The following is a 21,258-nucleotide window of genomic DNA, read 5'->3' on the forward strand; positions in this document are numbered from 1 at the left end:
CACCAGAAACTCCAATGTTCACAATATAAACAGCCAACGTTGCAGGTATTAATCACAGGTTTCCATTAGAAAAAGCCATCAATTCAGCAGACTATAAAATATGCTCTCAGGATTAAGACCTTTCTTATCCTCCCCTGACCCCTTTCCTTTCAGGGTAAGTGCAAGTTTGATAAAGATATGCATCTCTTCAAGTAAGACTTTTGACCTGCTGATGTTTTTTGCCTTGACAGATAATCTTGTGATTTAGAATTAGCCACATGCTTCTACAACCCTGTATCAAGAGTATTTGTACACACTACACCTGCAAATAAATAAATAAAAGTCTGCTGAATTTACTAAGCAAATTCAGATTCATCTAACAAACACCTCTCAGCAGGGCAAGAGGCTTGATAAGAAAAGACTAATTCTAATGAAGACTGTCTCCAAACAAAGCGAAAGAACATCTGTGTGAAATCTAAGTATTAAAAATGACGGCTATAAAACAAGTTTGAAACTAAGGAAACCAGCTAACAGAAACATGAAGATTCACTCTACTAGTCCCTCTATTTTTGAGTATGCTTAAAAATGTCTATAATTTAAAAATCAAAAAAATTAAGAAATAAGCAAGTTTAGAAAAGCTTTCAGAATTCCATATGCCTTCAATTACAATAAGATGGGCTAAAACTGGCCGGGTACAGTGGCTCATGCCTGTAATACCAGCACTTTGGAAGGCCGAGGCGAGGGGATCACCCAGCTAATTTCTGTATTTTTAGTAGAGACAGGGTTTCACCACGTTGGCCATGCTGGTCAGGAGCTCGAAACCAGCATGACCAACGTGGTGAAACCTCGTCTCTACTAAAAATACAAAAATTAGCCGGGTGTGGTGGCACATGCCTGTAATCCCAACTACTCAGGAGGCCGAGACAAGAGAACTGCTTGAACCCAGGAGGCAGAGGTTGCAGTGAGCCAATATGGTGCCACTGCACTCCAGCCTAGGCAACAAGAACGAAAACTCAGTCTCCAAACAAAAAAAGATGGACTAAAACATAAGCTTAGCATGTCTATGATCTGCACAGAACCTGAATGAAGGTAAATGAGAAGGACCAAAAGAAAAACATAAAACAAGGTCTTGGTTATGGAGGCCAGGTAAAGCTAGTCTTGTTTACAGCATAAATTCAAAAGTCAGCAGTTGCTTCGGAATGTACAAACTGTCAGTCATGTGGATCGAGATGGCCAGGGAGACCTATGTTAATTCGATCTAAATAATTATAAGCATGCTTGGCTCAGAGAACACTGAAGTTTATACACCAAACTAAACTATATTATTGGTACAGTTAATTAGAAATCAAACGGCAACAAGAGGCCTAAGGTAAAGAGCATCCAGAGCGCATTAACACTGGAGAACACCTCGGGATTGTTGGAGAGCAGGGAATACTGCTCTGGTCCCAAGAATGCCTTCTCAACATGCAGACTGTATGAGGGCCTCGTAAAGAGGGCTTATGCAAAGATCTCTGAGAAGGGAGGCGACCTCTGCTCACAAGATCCGAGAGGGTCTTTGCAGATGGGAGCTGGCAAGGAGCAGAAAAGCCTTGCACGGCAGAGATCAGGCAACACCCCAGGCTCTGCCTAGGTTCTCAGAATAAGGAGTGATTTTAATTGCTCTATGTCCCCAATGCTCAGGAGATAAAAGCCCCTTGATATATTGGGTGTGGTCAGACCAGGTGGCTCCTCAACCACTATACTTCTGATGCCTCACCTTGATAAAAATTGCTGATAAACTCAGACTACCAGTTTAGCATGTCTTGGAAGGATCTCAAGTGCTCTCTGCCTGCCTGGTTATCTTACCCACTCCTTTACCCTCCCCCTCCATGCCCATAAAATCAATGAGATTATGCACATAATAAAAGTGTTTGGAGCCCAAAGCTCTGGGCCAATGCAGTTCCCAAGCTTGCCTTGATCCCCTAGACCCATGCAGTAAACTCTACTCTTGTGTCTCTGTCTTTATTTCCTTTTCTTAATCCCTCGTCACCACCAAGACTAAGGGCACCCGCATATGGGATTAGGGGCTGGTACCCAACAAGTCAGGGATAGTTGCATGCTGACCTGCTTTCCACAGCCTACTGAACTGACTTGAGAATTTACACTATGAAGAAGGATGGCTTTATCCGGCTTCAAAAAAACAAAATCCTGTTTTATGTTGCTTTCTGTGGTGCTCATTTCTTCTCTTTGATTAATTACTTTTATACCAGTAAAATGAGGAGAGGAGCAGTAGACTGGGATACAAATCTCTGCCCAGGGCTCTTTACCCAGCTCCTGTGTGCTTGATGTGATCTCCACCATCATATGCCATCAACATGATGCACTCAGTGACTCATCCTTGCAAGCTGCAGGATCCAGTTAGGTTAATTTAGGATCATTTCATGCACAAAGGAGGAGAAGGAGAAGGAGTTGGAGGTCGGGGAAGCAGGGGAGTAATTTCTTTTAAGGACAAGTTTATAAGCAGAAAAATACAAATTAAAAACATTAACAAAACTTTCACCAGAAAGTACAGAAGTCATGGGTTATAGGTTGCTTTCCTCTGATTACTAACCTATATTTTAACGCAGAAATGACATATCTAAGGCCAATTATGCCCAAAAGTCTCAAAAATGCACATGTTCTACTTTTGTAGCAGTAACAAATATTATGTGGGGAGAAGGGTAAGCACAGTATTAAAAATTGGTCCACTTAATCATAGGAACAGAATTTTCCCTCTATATAACATGGAGAGAATTTCATTAAAAAATACATTAAAATCTTCAAAAAGAAAAGAGAACTGGATAATAATTCACATTTTACATGTAGCAATAGAAAGTATTTTAAGGCCAGGCGCAGTAGCACACATCTGTAATACCAGCACTTTGGGAGGTCGACGTGGGCGGATCATAAGGTTAGGAGTTTGAGACCAGCCTGGCCAACATGGTGAAACCCCATCTCTACTAAAAATACAAAAATTAGCCAAGTGTGGTTGTGGGCACCTGTAATCCCACTACTTGGGAGGCTGAGGCAGGAGAATTGCTTGAACCCAGGAGGCAGAGGTTGCAGAGAGCCGAGCTCACACCACTGCACTCCAGCCAGGCCACAAAAGCAGGACTCCGTCTCAAAAAATAAAAATAAAAATAATAAAAGAGGAAAAAAAAAGAGAAAGCTTATTTTGGCAAGTACTAGAGCCCAGAAAAAAATAAATAAATAAAGTTTTAAAAAAGAAAGTATTTTAAAATATTTTTCATGGATATTAATAACATCAGTAATTATCACTGGAACATTTTCCAACAACAGAAATAATTACCACAGAATAGCCACAAACTTAACAATAGGAATAAGGTAACAATCATCATAAGGTATATTTTTATCTTTCAGTAGGTATTCGTTTTTATGGTGTTTAACATGAAAAAAGTCTTATGTACTATACACAATACTACTATAGGTTATGATTTTCAGAAGCATATGAAATAAATATATGAGAAAGTTCTCAGATGCATTGTAAGTAACCACTAAATTCTGAAGTCAATTTTAAATTATAGATAAACCAGAATATAACGCTAAGATGACATTAATCAGAAAATCATAAAAACATACCTTAAAGAATAAAAATACATTTGAGAAAAACCAGAATAAATCTCCAGTAATCAAACCAATTACATTTAATGTTTCAGAAAAGTTAAGTTTTAAAACATGCCTTAAAATATCAATGACATAAATATATCTTTAAATGTATGCTTACAAATTACAAAATAAGTGGCAAATTTGTCAAAAGCAAAGTTTTACTTGTTATTATGATCAATATTAAAACAAATGCAAACACACAATATGAGAAAGCAAGGACAGCAGATCCCCAACAGTGAGGGAAGTGTCTGTCATCCCTATACCAGGGTAAATATCAAGAATCAATCATTTCATACCTATGGGCTTGTGAAGAAAAAAAAAAATCAATCATTGCACTCTTCCTCCCTAAGCCAAGATAAACTCTCAGAATCATTTTTTAAAATAATACTTCAGGAAGTCAGGTGTGGTGGTTCACGCCTGTAATCCCCGCACTTTGGGAGGCAGAGGTGGGTAGATCGCCTGAGGTCAGGAGTTCAAGACCATCCTGGGCAACATGACGAAACTCCATCTCTACAAAAAAATACAAAAATTAGCAGGGCATGGTGGCTCACACCTGTAATTCCAGCTTCTCGGAATGCTGAGGCATGAGAATTGCTTGATTCTGGGAGGGAGAGGTTGCAGTGAGCCAAGATCATTGCCACTACACTCAAGCTTGGGTGACAGAGTAAGACGCTGTCTCAAGTAAAAAAAAAAAAAAAAAAAGAGGCCAGGCAAGGTGGCTCACACCTATAATCCCAGCATTCTGGCAGGCTGAGGTGGGTGGATCACTTGAGGTCAGGAGTTGAACACCAGCCTGGCGAACACAGTGAAAGCCCATCTCTACTAAAAATACAAAAGTTAGCCAGGAGTGGTGGTGCACACCTGTAATACCAGCTACTCAGGAGGCTGAGGCAGGAGAATTGCTCCAATACAGGAGGCAGAGGTTGCAATGAGCCAAGGTCACGCCACTGCACTCCAGCCTGGGTGACAGAGTGAGACTCCATCTCGGAAAAAAAAAAAAAAAAAAAGGAAAGAAAGAAAAAGAAAAAGATTCCAATAAATTTTTCATTTCAAAGACAGGCTCTATGCTTAAACAATCACTATAAAACTCAATGAATGCAATACAATGGCAAACAAGTTCATTTGCAAAAAATAATGGGATATGCTATTTTCTTCTGAGAAAAGAAAGCATATTCTTTCTTACCAGGGTATACTTTGAAAGTTGACAATGAACATATTCAGGCAATAATAAGAATATTAATAAGAGAGAAAAATTCATACCCTTTTCAATGCACATAATACATTCTCTCATTCTCTACTCACTATGATAACGGAGTAATATAAGGCATCAAGAGCCCTGAATTTCCTGTCAAGATTCTCGACAGTTTTGTAACCAACAACAAAATGAGGAGCAAATGGTTGATTTAGAATTAGCAAAGACAGCAAACTTAACACTTACTTTTGCAAAGGCTTCAAAAATGTCAAAGGCAGGTGGCAGCTGAGAGGCATCCTGTATTTCTTCTCTCATGAAATGCTGAAATGTCATTACAAGTTGCCTGAGGCCCTCTTTCTTATCTTCAGTCAGTTTGTTAATATCTTTTTTAAAGAGAAAATAAATAGCACAATCTAAAAGTGAACTTTTAAAGGATAATTTTCAAGTGTTCAATGCTGGCTGTTAAACCAGGTATTTCCTGCCTCATACCGGATTCTGACAAAGAGCAAATACACACTGTCTTATCTTTTGACAACTAAAAATAATCCATACGTAAACTCTGTCAAATTTTGTCTGCAATGTAAGATCGAACACCTATCAAAACATAAGTGTGCATGAAAAAGCATTAAATCCAAAATCAGTAAGGTTGTGTGTTACTAGATTTTCTACATCATTCTGTACAAACATATAAACAATTATAAGTTCTTATTAAGTCAGTAAATTCAAGCAGATTTTTCCATGAAATAATTTACAACTAGGTCATGACTAAACTAATAAATAGCATCACCTCTAAGGCAAAAAGACAGAAAATGAGAACTAAAAAGTTCAGATGAAGTTCAAATAGTTAAATTTTTCATGTGGATAGTACATCATGAAGAGAACAGGGATCATGCACAGCAATTTCAACTTCAAGTTATCTGAGTTGAATAAACAAGATAAAGGAGCGCAGCACAGTGGCTCACACCTGTAATCCCAGCACTTTAGGAGGTTAAGCCAGGCAAATCACTTGAAGTCAGGACTTCAAGACCAGCCTGGCCAACAATGGTGAAACCCTGTCTCTACTAAAAATACAAAAATTAGCCAGCCGTGGTGGTGCGCACCTACAATCCCAGCTACTCAGGAGGCTGAGGCAGGCGAATCACTTGAACCTGGGAGGTGGAGGTTGCAGTGAGCCAAGATCGCACCACTGCACTCCAGCATGGGCAAAAGGAGCGACTCCGTCTCAAAAAACCAAAGACGAAAAACAAGATATGATGCTGCATCAACCCAAACAGAAGGAGATGGTTCTAAAACAAAAGAAGAAAAAAAAGAAACTTCTAAAGCCAATACTATCCCCTTTAAATATCATTTTCAATTATACCATGAATGGGGTATTAAGGCTAAAAGTACACATGTTCATTAATAACATTTGAGAGTATTTCACTTAAGGTCATGTGTATGACACTATTACTAAGTAGGGCTAATGTGGAGAGTAAAACCCATGGGAACAAACATTATCTCACAGTAATATAACAAGAAATTATGAATACTTTGCTGCCTTATAAAACTTGAAAAGATACATCAAGCTGAACTATAGAGTAATTCTGTTGCTTATGTCCATGTGTATTCTTTAAATTACTTACTCAACAGAATTAACCCAGTGATTTCTTATACAGTAATTTATAATCATGGGAACTTAGGATCCCACAACTTTATATAAATCTGTACTAGATCATCTTATTTGTCTGCGTCCAGAAGTATTAAACTGTGCAGCAAACATACTCTATGTGCCCTGGCTAGTTTTGAGTTGAAATCACTTACAACCTCATTGAAAAGGATCTGTGCCCATACAAAGGCAATATAAAGCCTACCTTTGCTTAACACTCAGATATGGGAAGGCTTTTAAGTCATCCCAAGAAGGTGGCTACCAATATGGTAGTTCCAGAGAAGAATGATGTCACAGAGACTGAGTCATCTGTACCTTCTATTTTCCTTAATATCTAAAAGATCCGTAACTCTAAAAGCTCTGTGGAATCCCCCTGTACACTAAATCACTCTTCTCTGACATCAAAGAGAAACTAGACAGGAAATCAAGAGAGAGAAGAAGGTAAACAGGGAGGGAAAAAACAAGAAAAATGATTTCGTCAACTGGACTAATGGTCACACTACTCCCATATAACCTGAACATCTCTATGGTGCTTTACTAACTCCTATTTTAGGACAAAGCTACCCCAGAATCAGTGAAATAAACCAGTGTGACAGATGTATATAAAAACAAGTTTTGTTACGTTTGCAACACATTATAAAGAAACAGAAAAACAAAGTTAAAAATAAACTTGTTTACCAACTCAGCAAATAAATTATAGGAAAATTTTTAAGATGCTGATAGACAATCACTTACTTGACTCCAGATCATAAAATGAGTAAAGCTTCTCTGATTCTGAAGGTGATCCTTCCATCTGTGAAGGAAAGGGGAAAAACACCAATAACAATTTTAAGTGTTCCAATACATAAACAAATATGTTTGACTACCTTTATATATTGAAATGAAACTCTATCAAAAAGAACATTTCTATATATTCTTTCTATTCATCACTCAAAATAAAAATCTAACTTGTATCTTCACTCAACAGTTTAATCTCCAAATGCAAAACTCTTGTACAAGAAGTTTCCATATTTTTATATTCCTAAAAATCCTCTATAAAATTGTATACTGGCCGAAACAGTCAGTAAACAATAGGAAAAGGTGGGGCATGGTAGCTCACACCTATAATCCCAGTACTTTGGGGCGCTGAGGCAGGCAGATTGCTTGAGCCCAGGAGTTCAAGGCCAGCCTGGGAAACATGGTGAAATCCTATACCTACAAAACATACAAAAATGAGCCAGGCATGGTGGCACACATCTGTAGTCCCAGCTACTCGGCAGGCTGAGGAGGGAGGGTGAGCTATGATCGTGCTACTATACTCCAGCCTTGGTAACAGATCAAGTCCCTGTCTCAAAAAAAAGAAAAAAAAAGGAAGAACAAATCAGGAGCCTGCAATAATTTGAGAAAGATATTCATGCTAAAGACAGGTAAAAAAATCTGAAAGGCTTCACCACAGTAGAATTTCACAGAATTTACTGTTTTGCCACTTATGAAAAAGGGCCGAAGAAATCACTTCAATGAATTCTATGAAAAAAAGGTAAGTACTCTTCCAGTGAATATTAATTATCATCTTCTTTGAAGAGGCAAGTAGAAAATGACATGCTTGCCCTGTGTGTTAGTACACAACAGCAAAGTTATAAAGGCAATGTAACTGAGATCACTTCCATCTCATATCGCAAATGTAGAACGTTCTCCATCTTTATTCTCACAGGAAGACAGCAGGGCCTTCATGAGAGACTGTGTATTTCTTCACTGCTACAGATTCTGTCATTGATAGGAAAAGAACACATTTTTTTGTCTTCGGACACTCCCTGGAATCTACCTTCTACATTAACATGGGGTTAATTTCAGCCTTAAAGAAGAGTAACACAGGCATACCTCATGTTATCACACTTCACTTTAAAGTGCTTGCAGATATTACACTAAAAGTTTACATCATCAAACAAGTCTATCAATGCCATTTTTCTAACATGTGCTCAATTTGTGTCTATGTGTGACATTTTAGAATTCTCACAATATTTCAAACTTTTTGTTATTATTATATCTGTTACTGTGACCTATGATCAATGATCTTTAATGTTACTATTGTAATTGTTTTAGGGTACTACAAACTATCCCTATATAAGATCATAAACTTAATCAATAAATGTTGTGTGTGTTCTCACTGCTCCGTGAACCAGCTATTCCCACTGACTGGCTATTCCTCTATCTCCTGCCTCTCCTCAGGCCCCTGTATTCTCTGAGACACAACAATATTCAAATTAAGCCAATTAATAACTTTACAATGGCCTATATGTGTTCAAGTGAAAGGAAGAATTGCACATCTCTCATTTTAAATCAAAAGCTAGAAATGGGTATGCTTAGTGAAAAAGTATTGAAAGCTGATATAGACGATAAGTCAGGCCTCTTGCACCAAACAGCCAAGTGGTCAATATAAGGGAAAGTCCTTAAAGAAAATGAAAAGAGCTAATCCCATGAATACATGAATGATAAGAAAGCAAAACAGTCTTCTTGCTGATACAGAGAAAGTCTGAGTTGCCTGGACTAAAGATCAAAACAGCCACAATATTCCCTTGAGCCAAAGCCTAATCCAGAGGAAAGTCCTAACTTGCTTCAATTCTATGAAGGCTGAGAGAGGTGAGCAAATTGCACAAGAAAAACTGGAAGTTAACAGAGGTTGGTACACAAGGTTTAAGGAAGGAAGCCATCTCCATTACATAAAAGCGCAAGGTAGCAGAATGCGGTGGCTCATGCCCATAATCCCAGCACTCTGAGGGGCCAAGGTGGGCAGTTCACTTGAGGTCAGGAGTTCAAGACCAGCTTGGCCAACATGGTGAAACCTCATCTCTACTAAAAGTACAAAAAATTAGCCGGGCATGTGGTGAGTGCCTGTAGTGCCAGCTATTGGGAGGCTAAGGCAGGACAATTGCTTGAGCCTGGGAGGCAGAGGTTGCAGTGAGCCAGGATCATACCACTGCACTCCAGCCTGGGTGAGAGTGAGACTCCACCTCAAAAAAAAAATAAATAAATCTTAAAAAGCACAAGGCAAAGTAGCAAGTGCTGATGCAGAAGCTACAGCAAATGATCCAGAAGATCTAACTAAAATAACTGAATTTTGCTACACTAAACAACAGATTTTTAATGTAGATGAAACTGCCTTATATTGGAAGATGATGTCATTTAGGACTTTCATAGCTAGAGAGAAGTCAATGCCTGGCTTTAAAGAACAAGTTGACTTTTTTTTTCAGGGACTAATGCAGCTGGTGACTTTAAGTGCTCATTTACCATTCCTAAAATGCTAGGAATTTACTAATGTCCTTACTAATTGTGTTAAATCTACTCTGCCTATGCTCTACCAATGGAACAACGAAGTGTAGATGACAGCACATCTGTTACAGCATGGTTTACTACGTATTTTAAGTCCACTGTTGGGACCTACTGCTGAGTAAAAAAAGATTTCTTTTAAAATGTTACTGCTCATTGACAATGCATCTGGTCACCCAATAGCTCTAACAGAGGTATTTAAAAACTTCAGTGTTGTTTGCATGCTTGCTAGCATGACCTTCACGCTGCAGCCCATGAATCAAGGAATAATTTTGACTTTCAAGTCTTATTTTAAAACTATATTCCACAAGGCTATAGCTGCCACATATACTGATTCCTCTCATGGATCTGGACAAAGTAAATTTTAAAACCCTTCTGTAAATGATTCACCATTCTAAGTGCCACTAAGAATATTTGTAAATCACGGGAGGTCAAAACATCAACATTAATAGCAGTTCAGAAGAAGTTGATTCCAACCTTCATGGATACCTCTGAGAGTTCAAGACTTCAGCAGACAAAGTAACTGTAGATGTGATGGAAAGAACAAAGGAACTGGAATCAAGAAGAAAACCTAGGAAATATGCTTCTACACATCGGCCTTGGGAAAGAATTATGACTAAGTCCTCAAAAGCAACTGCAACAAAAACAAAATTGACAAGGAGGATCTAATTAAACTAAAGAGCTCCTCCTGCACAGCAAAATAAATTTACAACAGAGTAAACAGACAACTTACAGAATCAATGAAAATATTCGCAAACTATGCATCCAACAAAGGTCTAATATTCAGAATCTATAAGCAACTTAAGCAATTCATCAAGTAAAAAACAAAAAACCTCATTAAAAAGTGGACAAAGGGCCACCACAGGAGCTCACACCTATATAATCCCAGCACTAGGGGAGACCAAGGTGGGAGAATTTCTGGAGCCCAGGAGTTCGACACCAGCCTGGGAAACACAATGAAACTTCGTCTTTCCAAAACAAAAGAAAAAACACAAAAACTAGCTGGGTGTGGTGGTGTGCACCTGTGGTCCCAGCTACTCGAAAAGCTAAGGTAGGAGAATTGCTTGAGCCCCACAGGTTGAGGCTGCAGTGAGCAATGATCATGCCACTACACTCCAGCCTGGGGCAACAGAGTGAGACCCCGTCTCAAAAAGTAAAAATAAAAAGTGGGCAAAGGACAAGGACACTTGTCAAATGATGATACACAAGCAGCCAAAAAACATAGGAAAAATGCTGTGTGTTACTAATCATCAGAGAAATGTAAATCAAAACCACAATGAGATATCATCTCATACCAGTCAGAGTGGCTATGAATAAAAAGTCAAAAATAACACATGCTGGCGAGGGAAGAAAAGGGAACGCTTATCTACTGTTGGTGGGAATGTAATCTAGTTCAGCCACTATGGAAAGCAGTTTGGAGATTTCTCAAAGAAGTTAGAGTTACCATTCAACTCAGCAATCCCATTATTGGGTATATACTCAAAGGAAAATAAATCATTCTACCAAAAATACACAAGTACTCATACTTTCATTGCAGTGCTATTCACAATAGCAAAGGCATGGAATCAATCAAGGTGCCCATCAACAGTAAAACGGACAGAGAAAATGTGATATATAAACACTGTGAAATACTACAGAACCATTAAAAAGAGTGAAATCATGTATTTTGGAGCAACATGAATGCAGCTGGAGGGCATTATCCTACGTGAATTAACATAGAAACAGAAAACCAAATATCCCAGGTTTTCACTTATAACTGAGAGTTAAATATTGGGTGGACATGGACACGGACACAAGGATGGGAATAACAGACACTGGGGAAAACAAGGGGGAGGCAAGAAGCAAGGAGAGGGGCAAGGGATGAAAAACTAGCTACTGAGTACCATGTTCACTAACTCCGTGATGGGATTCATCATACCCCAAACCTCAGTATCATGCAATATACTCATGTAACAAATCTACGCATTTCCCCCAAATCTAAAATAAAAGCTGAAACTTTTTTTAAAAGAGAGAACTAAAATTAGAAGTAGAGCCTGAAGTGACTGATTTACTGCAATCTCATAATAAAACTTCAAAAGATGAGGAGTTGCTTCTTATGAATGAACAAAGAAAGTAATTTCTTGAGATGGAAACTTCTCCTAGTGAAGATGCTGTGAGGCATCACGTTATAGTGAAATCATTTGTGAAAACAAGAGCCAATCGATGCAGCAAATTCTATTGTTGTCTTATTTTAAGATATTGCCACAGCCACCCCAAACTTCGGCAACCACCACCTTGATCAGTCAGCAGCCATCAACATCCAGCAGCAAAAGAGTATGATGCACCAAAGGCTCCAATGATCCTTAGCACTTTTTTTTAATTTTATTTATTTTTTTTATTGCATTTTAGGTTTTGGGGTACATGTGAAGAACATGCAAGATTGTTGCATAGGTGCCTATGTGGCAGTGTGATTTGCTGCCTTCCTCCCCTTCACCTATATGTGGCATTTCTCCCCATGCTCTCTCTCCCCAACTCCCTACCCCGCATTGTCCCTCCCCTATTTCTCCCCAACAGACCCCAGTGTGTAGTGCTCCCCTCCCTGTGTCCATGTGTTCTCATTGTTCAACACCCGCCTATGAGTGAGAACATGCGGAGTTTGATTTTGTATTCTTGTGTCAGTTTGCTGAGAATGATGGTTTCCAGGTTCATCGATGTCCCTACTAAGATATATACATTGTTTTGGTTGGCATAATACTATTCCACACTTAAGAGACTACAGTGTAATGTAAACATAACTTTTATGTTTACTGGGAAGCCAAAAATTTTGTGAGACTCACTTTATTGCAAAAATGTGTGAGACTAATTTTATTGCAATATTCACTTTATTGTGGTACTCTGAAACTGAACCTGCAATATATCTGAGGTATACCTGAAAATGCAACTGCATATGCTTATTTAATTAAAACCCAGGCATATTTCATGAGTTTTATACTTACAAGTTTGAAGACAACTCTGCCAAGAAGTCGAACAGAGTCTGGAGGATATCTGGGTTTGCAGCTTTTAAGGCATTTGCATTCCCGCTTGTGGTCCAGCCAAGCTTTTTTCTATTAAGACAAGAGTGGGGGAACATAGGTGACCTAAAATTTAACTTTCATTTATACTGGTTTTGAGCATCAAGAGTCATCAACATTAAATTTTAATAGTCCAAATGTAACTCCACAATAGAAAATAAAACCAACATTCTAAATCTGAAAATAATCCAGGATGAGTCTTTGCCGAGTATGCAATTACTAAGCAAGGACATTTAAAGCTTCAGCTTCACCTCTGTGCTTTAATTTGTCCCCTGGTTATTACCTGGCTGGTGGAGTCCAAAGAAAGAACCATTATAGCCTACTTAATAAGTATAAGATGGTCTTTTAACTGATTAAACAGGATTCAACAAGTCATTTTGAATACAAAAAGAAAATGTCACTCCAAATTAGAAAACAAAACACATCGTTCAGAAGATTCAAAATAGGGATGACAGCCTTCTGAATATCTGAGCTGCTACAGAAATATCAGGTGGGCTAACTTACCCCCAAATATAAAACCTTCTTGTTTTAAAAAGCAACATAAAAAGAGTTATTAGCTAAAACCATTAAATGTCCAGTTTGTCCTGGACGTGTCTAAGTTTATATCTATGTCCTGGTTTAAATATTAATAGTGCCCCTTTTCACTCTGAAAAGTTCTGGTTTCAACGACAAATTATATGCTCACCTATGCCATGATCCTAGCCATGTGCTGGTGCAGCTGAAGAGATCATTGAGTCAGTTGTCAATCTAAGGATGAATGGACTAAAGGGAAGGACACTAACCTGAGCCTTGGATCAGAAAGGCTACGGTTCCTGTCACATGGAATCACTTTTATATAGAAATAAAATCCAGAGCATCTAATATTTAGCCCTGGTAAGTAGGAGGAGCCTCAATCAAATGTCTCTTGTGTTATATTCTGAAAACTGGAATTTCCATTACTAAAATACCTGATACCCCATTAGTTCTTTTTTCAAAAATTGTAAATCTGCTTCCCACCTTCTGGGTCTATAAAATCCTCCTTATAGGAACTGCTCTCATTTCCACTTGCAGCAGAAACATACAGCACAACCAAAAATTTCAAAAGAGCTGCAGCTACTTCAAAACTATGACTCAGATTCAAAGTCAAGCCAACATTTTGCTCAGAAAGACTATCCATGTCAACCTGTTGGGTGACGCCTTGGTCTGTCTTCTATTTCTTAGTAACCCACATGATGGAGACACTGTTTATAACAGGTATATCACTTCTCCCATCAACTCTACTCACAGTTGCCTCACTTCCACTGTGGCAACCCTCTCAATGTGCTGTTCATAACTTTTGTTTTAGTATTTACACTTCACTCACTTCTAAACAAACTGAGCTGATTCAAAGTAAAGATGTGTATGAAATAAGACTGCAAAACCAGAAATAGAAAATACTAAAATTATGGAGGGGGTTAAGAGGAAAGCATAATAGCATTTATTTAGCATTCTACAAAGTACTAGACACATGGCTAAGCAAATAACAAAGCATGTTTCATTTGATTTTTATAATAAACCAAATGGTAGGTATTATCCTTCTATTAAAGATAAAGTAAGGCTCAAAAGCTGATATCTAACTATCAAACTGCCTAAACAAAAAAAGGGAGAGTAAAAATTCTTAGAATGCTAAATATGAGAGCTGAATAATTTCTGCATTACATTCGAGTGTTTGTACATTTATTTGAGTTGCCTTACAAGCAAGGCAAAAAAGAAGGCATAATGGTTTATATAATTCTCAATTGACAGAAAGGAAAAACATATAGTTTTATCAAGTATTAAATCACAGGAGGGATTTATTCCAAGAACGCTAATCAACATAGTGAACAACGTCCTTTACAACAGTTCACAACTATAATAGCCCTTCATATGACTTCTATATCAGTACTCACTGAAAGGCATAATATTAAAATATAACTCAGTGAAGGAAAATGCTTCTGTTGCTCAGGGGGCTAGTCCTGGACTAGCAATTAGCAATTACCAGTGTGTGTAAGGTGCCTAAAATATATATGGTACAACTGTCAAACAAGTTTGAAAAACACAGTATCACGTTGACCCCAGATATTCAAAATATATTTAGTATCCTAAAAGTTCTAAAATCTATGCATTAAAGAAATGTGTATAAATTATTTAACACAGTTTCTCATGCTTGTTATTGCCACCCGTTGGGAAATTGGGTTGGTATTCACTGACTCAGAAATACATACATACATATATGTATATGTGTGTGTGCATATACATATATTTTTTTTCACCTGGTCTTTGAATACGAGTGGGTTCAGCTAAAAAATTTACATTCATTTGCACTCACAAGAAACAAGAGCACTGAATTTTTTGGTTTTGTACTGGTATAAGGAAGATTCATACTTTGGCAGAAGTTTTTGTTTTAATTTTCAAAGTTGAGAAACCTGGCAGATGCTCTCAATGGACAGACGTGCAGGCAGAAACGGATAACACAGTGCCAGTTGGTCTATCAGAAAGCATCTTTGGCTCTGTTCAAATGCCTTAGTGTCCAGCTGAACAGGGCTCAAACTCAGCAAAACAAGGCAGGGATCATTTGAGGCAAAAGGCCCTAAGGGCAGATTTTAATCATTGCTCATTTTAACTACAAGAGATCATCCATAACCTCTCTGTTAAAACCTAAAGATTTGAGCAGCTCAACCTCCTGATAGCTTACCAGGGTGAGATAACTACAAAATGTACACCAGATAATAAACAACTGATTAGTTAGATGACAGTATGTGGAATTAAACATCCAAATTTTGGAGAATTCCTGTTAAAACAATTCTAGGTCCTTACCATAATTGATATTGAGCTCTTACTTCTCAACAATAACTAGAAATTAGGCAAAATGTTTCTTAAACTTATTCTTAGATCACTACCTGAAAACATACTTATCTTCTCATTTGCTCCAGCAAAAAAAAAATGTTCATTATTTCCATCTAAAAACCAAATCAGATCATTTAGGTATAAATAAAGAAAGCAATCATACCACTTAAAATTGGTCTGTAATATGATACCAAGTATCAGCCCACCCCATTTCTTTTTTAAAACGTTAATTGCTAAAATTTATCATTCAGCTTCACCTATCACATCTTACCCTAAGGGTTACAAATATAAGCATACCACAGAAAAGGCTTACAAAGAAATCGTTTATGCAGCTCCATTTAACTTTGAGGCAAAACGTGACAATCATACAAAACCAAAAGGCATTATCTTCACTCAGCAAACTAACCTTGGTCAAGACCTCAATGACACATTTGTCATATATATTTGCCATCTTCTCAAAAGACAACCTTCTTGATTTACATTTTTTCCTATTTTCTCACATTATTTCCAACACAGGATATAATTAAGATTTTGCTCATAATATTGGCTGCAGTACTTTCTGTTGTCATAGCTGAAAATTAATAATGATGTAAATAAGCATAAAATGGCTTGAGAGACAAAGGAAATTAAAATATTACATTAAGAAGCAAAAACAGAAGGAGACAAGAGTTTTCTGCTGGAAAAAAAGGAAATGACATCTATAACACAATTCTTTCAGTGCACGCATGACTCAAAAAACAACTTCAGAATCCATACAGTTCCATAATGTATTTTATAGTATTTATAACAGTTCACAACATAAACTAATTAACCACACCAGTAGTTCTCAATGGGAGTAACGCCTATCTTGAGGGTTGTTTGAGAAATTTATGGGGGTATTTTTATTTGTCACAATGTTTATGGAATATTACAAGCACTTAATGAGCAGGAACCAGAGGAGTCAGACATTCTATGTAGGCCAGTTCTACAAAATGAAAAACTATCCAAATCCAATGCAACTTTTAAGTGTCCTACCAAATTCTATGAAGGCGGAAAACTTGTTTATAATTATGTGAGTGTAGAAAAAACTCCTTTTACATTTAAAAACAAAAGAACTTATTTTTACATAATCCTAACAGCACTGAATATTGTAGGTAAATCAAGGGATGACTGTATTTTAAGAACTTTATCTAAATTAGTCAATTAAAGTCGTATCACTGAAGGCAACACCATTCAGAGCATCTGAGTTACCAATACAATACGCCTTCTGACCTACATTTGTACTTCCCTTCTCACAGTGACCCTATGTATAGGTGCAAATATGTGACTAATGATGTCTTCTAGCTTAATCATACCTCAGCATTTATGTACTAAAATACATATATTTTATCATAGGTTTTAATCTTCTTTTTCCTTATATTCCAATAATGGCATCATATTAATATTTTGAAAATATGTAACTAGGTATACTGCATTACCTGTGTAATTTCATTTCAGAATAGTAGAAAGGGCAATAAACATACTTGTCATAAAAATGGGGAGTTGGGTCTGCAAAGAGCTGAAAAGCCCAGATCTAGAACAATGCTACACAGTTATACATGTCACACACATACAAAAGAATATATTTTAAAATACATAGCCTAAGACCCACCCTAGGGATTCTGACAGTACCTGTGATATAGAATCAAGTGTCTCACTGCAGGGCTGCTATGGTTTAAATGTGTACCTCAAAGTTCATGTGCTGGAAACTTAATCCCCAATGCAACATGTTGAGAGGCAGGGTCTTTCAGTAGCACAGCGCTCATGAACGGATTAATGTTAATACTGCAAAAGTGGGTTTGTTATAAAAAGCGAGTCCGGCCCTCTCTTAGGAGCGCTCTCCTGTCACGTGATGCCTTCTGCCATGTTATGACACTGCAAGAGGGCCCTTACGAGATGTAATCCCTCAATCTTGGACTTCCTGGCCTCCAGAAACACTAGCCAAATAAACTTCTATTGTTTACAAATTACCCAGTCTGTGGGACTCGGTTATAGCAGCACAAAAGCAGATCAAGTTGACAAGGCCATTCATGTATAGCTAAAGATGAAAAACCACTGAGCTAAACTAAATTACAAAGGAGGTCATTATGTATATTAAATAGATGAAACAAAATACAATTATATAATTATCACTGAACTATTGCTCTATAGAAATAAATATTTTATAATATTTAGGTGGAAAAAATGTTTCTAAACAAAACATAAAATGTAAAAACCATAAAGGAAAAGATATATATATTAACTTACATAACAATAAGGAATTTTTGCACATCAGGGGGAAGAAAACCAGAAACAAGATTTAAAGGTAATAAACCATTTTAAAAAACCTAAAATATATATAGACACAATGTTAAATGTCTCCAGTAAACAAAAGGTCTTACAAATAACTTTTGAGTATTTCAAAAAATACAAATAAAGGTAAAGGACATGAATAGGAAATTCATGACTAAAAAAGAAAAACCAATAGACAAGTAATACAAACCATACCAGTGCTCAAAGAAATAATAACAGAAACTAGATAACACAGGCATCCCATTAATTTAGCAAAGATGAATAAAACTGACAGTATTTAGAAGCATCCAGGATTTGGGGAAATGGGCATTTTCTAGCCTTGTTGGTAGAACTGTAAGTTGCTCTGGTCTTTCTGATAGGTATTTGGTAATGAATATCAAAATTTTAATGTGCATATTGTTGACACAGAAATATTATTCATAATCTACTTTTTTTAAATTAAATGTATAAAGAAATAAATTTTAAAATGTTCCAGCCTAAGCAACATAGGGAAATCCAGTCTTTAGAAAAAAAATTTTTATTTAATTAGCCCAACATGACAGTATGCACCTGTATTCCCAGCTAAACCGGAGGCCAAGATGGGAGGATCACTCCCAGTTACACAGGAGGCTAAGATGGGAAGTCGAGACTACAGTGAGCCGTGATCACACCACTGCAATACAATCTGTGTGACAGAGTGAGACCCAGGTCTCAGGGGGGAAAAACAAAGGAATGCTTATAATAGATGATGCTTAAAATACTGAAAGTTAACTTTTCCAGCTTTTCCTAAAAGAAATTGCTATTTTTATCTTCCTCTTTATGGCTCTCCATTACCATTTAAATTTTCTACAAGGAGCATGGATTTTATTTTATTTATGAATAAAAACAATATAATTTTATTTTTTAACTGGTAATCAGAAAGAAGTAAATGAGAATCAGGGAGAAGCACTTTAACATAAAATGGACAGCAAAATTACTGTTTAATAGACATTTGTGCTTCTTAACTTTTTAATGTTTATTTTGGAAATCTGGTTGCAACTCAAAGCATGATTTAAATGCATTAATTTTTAAATGTTAAAAACAATGTTTCAATGAATTGGTCTGTAATGCTGATGCAATCTTTTTTAATTCAGTAAATTGTTTTATCAGTTTAGCTATATTCACGTCTGTTCTTCTTAAACGAGTGTAGTACCAATTAGGTACACCTTCCATGAAACAGGTGTTCAATACATATTTTATGATTTATTCTAAAACCAGTACCATTAAGAAGATAAAATGTACTATATATTATCATTATTTGAAATTAATGCCATCCAAAAGAAGAAATGAAAGCGGACTCTCACAATTCTTTCTTTGACCAATAAGAGATGGTCTTGATTACTTGATTATGAGTGTACTGATGTTACACTAATAAGAGAAAATCAATTTATTTCTTTTTTCTTACACAAAATAACATTTGCACTATAATATTTCCCTCTCCTTTTTAGATACAAAGTCACTATTGCTCACTCAAGAATCCATTTAAATGCTGTTAAACATTGAGTTTTGGTTGGAGTGGATATCCATTTTAGGGCAGCTCACTATTGTATGGGATAGAGTGTAAGAAGGGTCATCCTGTATTGAACGTAAATTGGGTAACATACATCTAATTCATGACATAAGCTCACCAGGTATTTATGCAATAAGAAGACTAGATTCAAAGATCTGTAAGGCAGTCTTCCAATGATAAAATTCTATGATTCTGTAATATCCATTCCTAACAAATATCTGAATTATGTCAACAGATTTAAAACCTGCTTGGGTTAGGCTTACAATCATTGAAAATTTGCAACACTGTTTTTCTCAGATATTTGGTCATTAAGGATGAAGAAGCTGTCTTTAGAAATATAAAAAGAATTTTTTGAGCCCACTTATTCAAGTTTCATATAACTAACATTAACTAAACATCTTCTATGTGAAATATCACAATGATTCTTTTCCTACATATTCATGACTCAATCCACTCACAAACAATCATCTACAGAGGTTTCCTACGGGCAAAACTTAGGATAGTTGAGCTGCCATGCAACTCGCAGTAAAGAAAAGATACTCGAGTTTTCCATTCACATCCAGTCTGCTTGATAGCAAATAATACCTCCTCCTTGACCCCTGAAATGTAGCCCAATATTGAATTACAGATTGTCAGATGCACACATATCTGAAAAGCTGGAATCTTGGAAAAGAAAACTGGAAGGCTAAGAAGGCCGTCTAACAGCTACAGTTGACTGACAGGTATTGATTAAGATCTTGCAATAAATCTCTTTAGAGCACACTAGAGATTAGTGATAGACATTAGACATCACTTTAAAAGCTTACTGAATGCTGTATCAAATGTAGAGCAAGAGCATCTTCTCACAACTCTTAATAAATTAGCTGAATAGGGCCGAATATAAAGAAGGAACATGACATGAAAATGGTCTTAGGGCATAAAGTTGACAAGAAGAAAAAAAAACCAAGAATAAATGATTATTTCTTAGGAAAATGGGAATTACGGTCTCCTGTTAAGTGAGGAACCTATAATATGAGACAATAATAACAATAGTGGCCCAAAAGTAAGTCAGTCATCATCTAGAGCAAGTTTCCAAAAACATATGCCCACAGGTACAACTCATTCTACATTTTTACATTCATGTAAAATTCAAATTCATATACATTCTAATCCACGCTACATTTTTAGTAAAATTGTACACTACAGGAATATAGCCACATTCATTAGTTACATTCGTTCATTTCGTGCTACAACATTGGAGTTGAACATGTATGACAAAAATCCATGGCCACAAAGCCTAGAATATTTACTGCACAGTTCTTTACAGAAAAAGCCAATCCTTGATCTAATGAGAGATCATATGAAGACGAAATGACTTAATTGATAGTTTGGTTGGAGAGCAAAATAAATCATGCACTTCCACAGACTTCCAATCTTATTTGGAAAAAAACATCTATGCTAGATTAATCAAAATATCAACACCAGCTTCTAGCTGAATACGGTAGGTGAGGCACATGTATTTTATTTCCTCAATACAAGTAATTATCAATTTTTTTTACTCCCAAAGTAAATGGAACAGCCACCAGTGGATGAGTGGCGGGAAGGGGTGTGGTTGGCCTCATCTGAGAGTAAAAAAGTGGTGTTTACAGGACAGGCTGCAGAAACAGGGTCAAAGAGGCCTCCTGTAGGGACAGTCCCATCAGAGCCATGTCTGAGAGGGAAGTCAGCCTGCCAAGCAGAACTCTGGCAAGGATCTAGAATCAGAGACTGTACATTTGGAGAA

At 36.9% G+C, this 21,258-nt stretch overlaps 1 protein-coding gene across 2 annotated transcripts in view; it reads right to left on the bottom strand.

Moving 5' to 3' along the window:
- Window positions 1-21,258, bottom strand: part of SMYD3 (SET and MYND domain containing 3) — a 778,672-nt gene that overhangs the window by 593,510 nt on the left and 163,904 nt on the right. For both annotated transcript variants that reach the window (XM_064383675.1, XM_012443707.2), the window contains exons 3-5: window positions 12,740-12,847; window positions 7,197-7,254; window positions 5,063-5,199 (exon numbers count right to left, since the gene is read on the bottom strand). In XM_064383675.1, the coding sequence (XP_064239745.1) occupies window positions 5,063-5,199; window positions 7,197-7,254; window positions 12,740-12,847 (303 nt within the window). The remainder of the gene's footprint in view (window positions 1-5,062; window positions 5,200-7,196; window positions 7,255-12,739; window positions 12,848-21,258) is intronic.

Source organism: Aotus nancymaae, unplaced genomic scaffold (assembly GCF_030222135.1).
Source record: "Aotus nancymaae isolate 86718 unplaced genomic scaffold, 86718_ANA_hifiasm-v0.15.2.pri h1tg000032l_0, whole genome shotgun sequence".
Classification (NCBI taxonomy): domain Eukaryota; kingdom Metazoa; phylum Chordata; class Mammalia; order Primates; family Aotidae; genus Aotus; species Aotus nancymaae.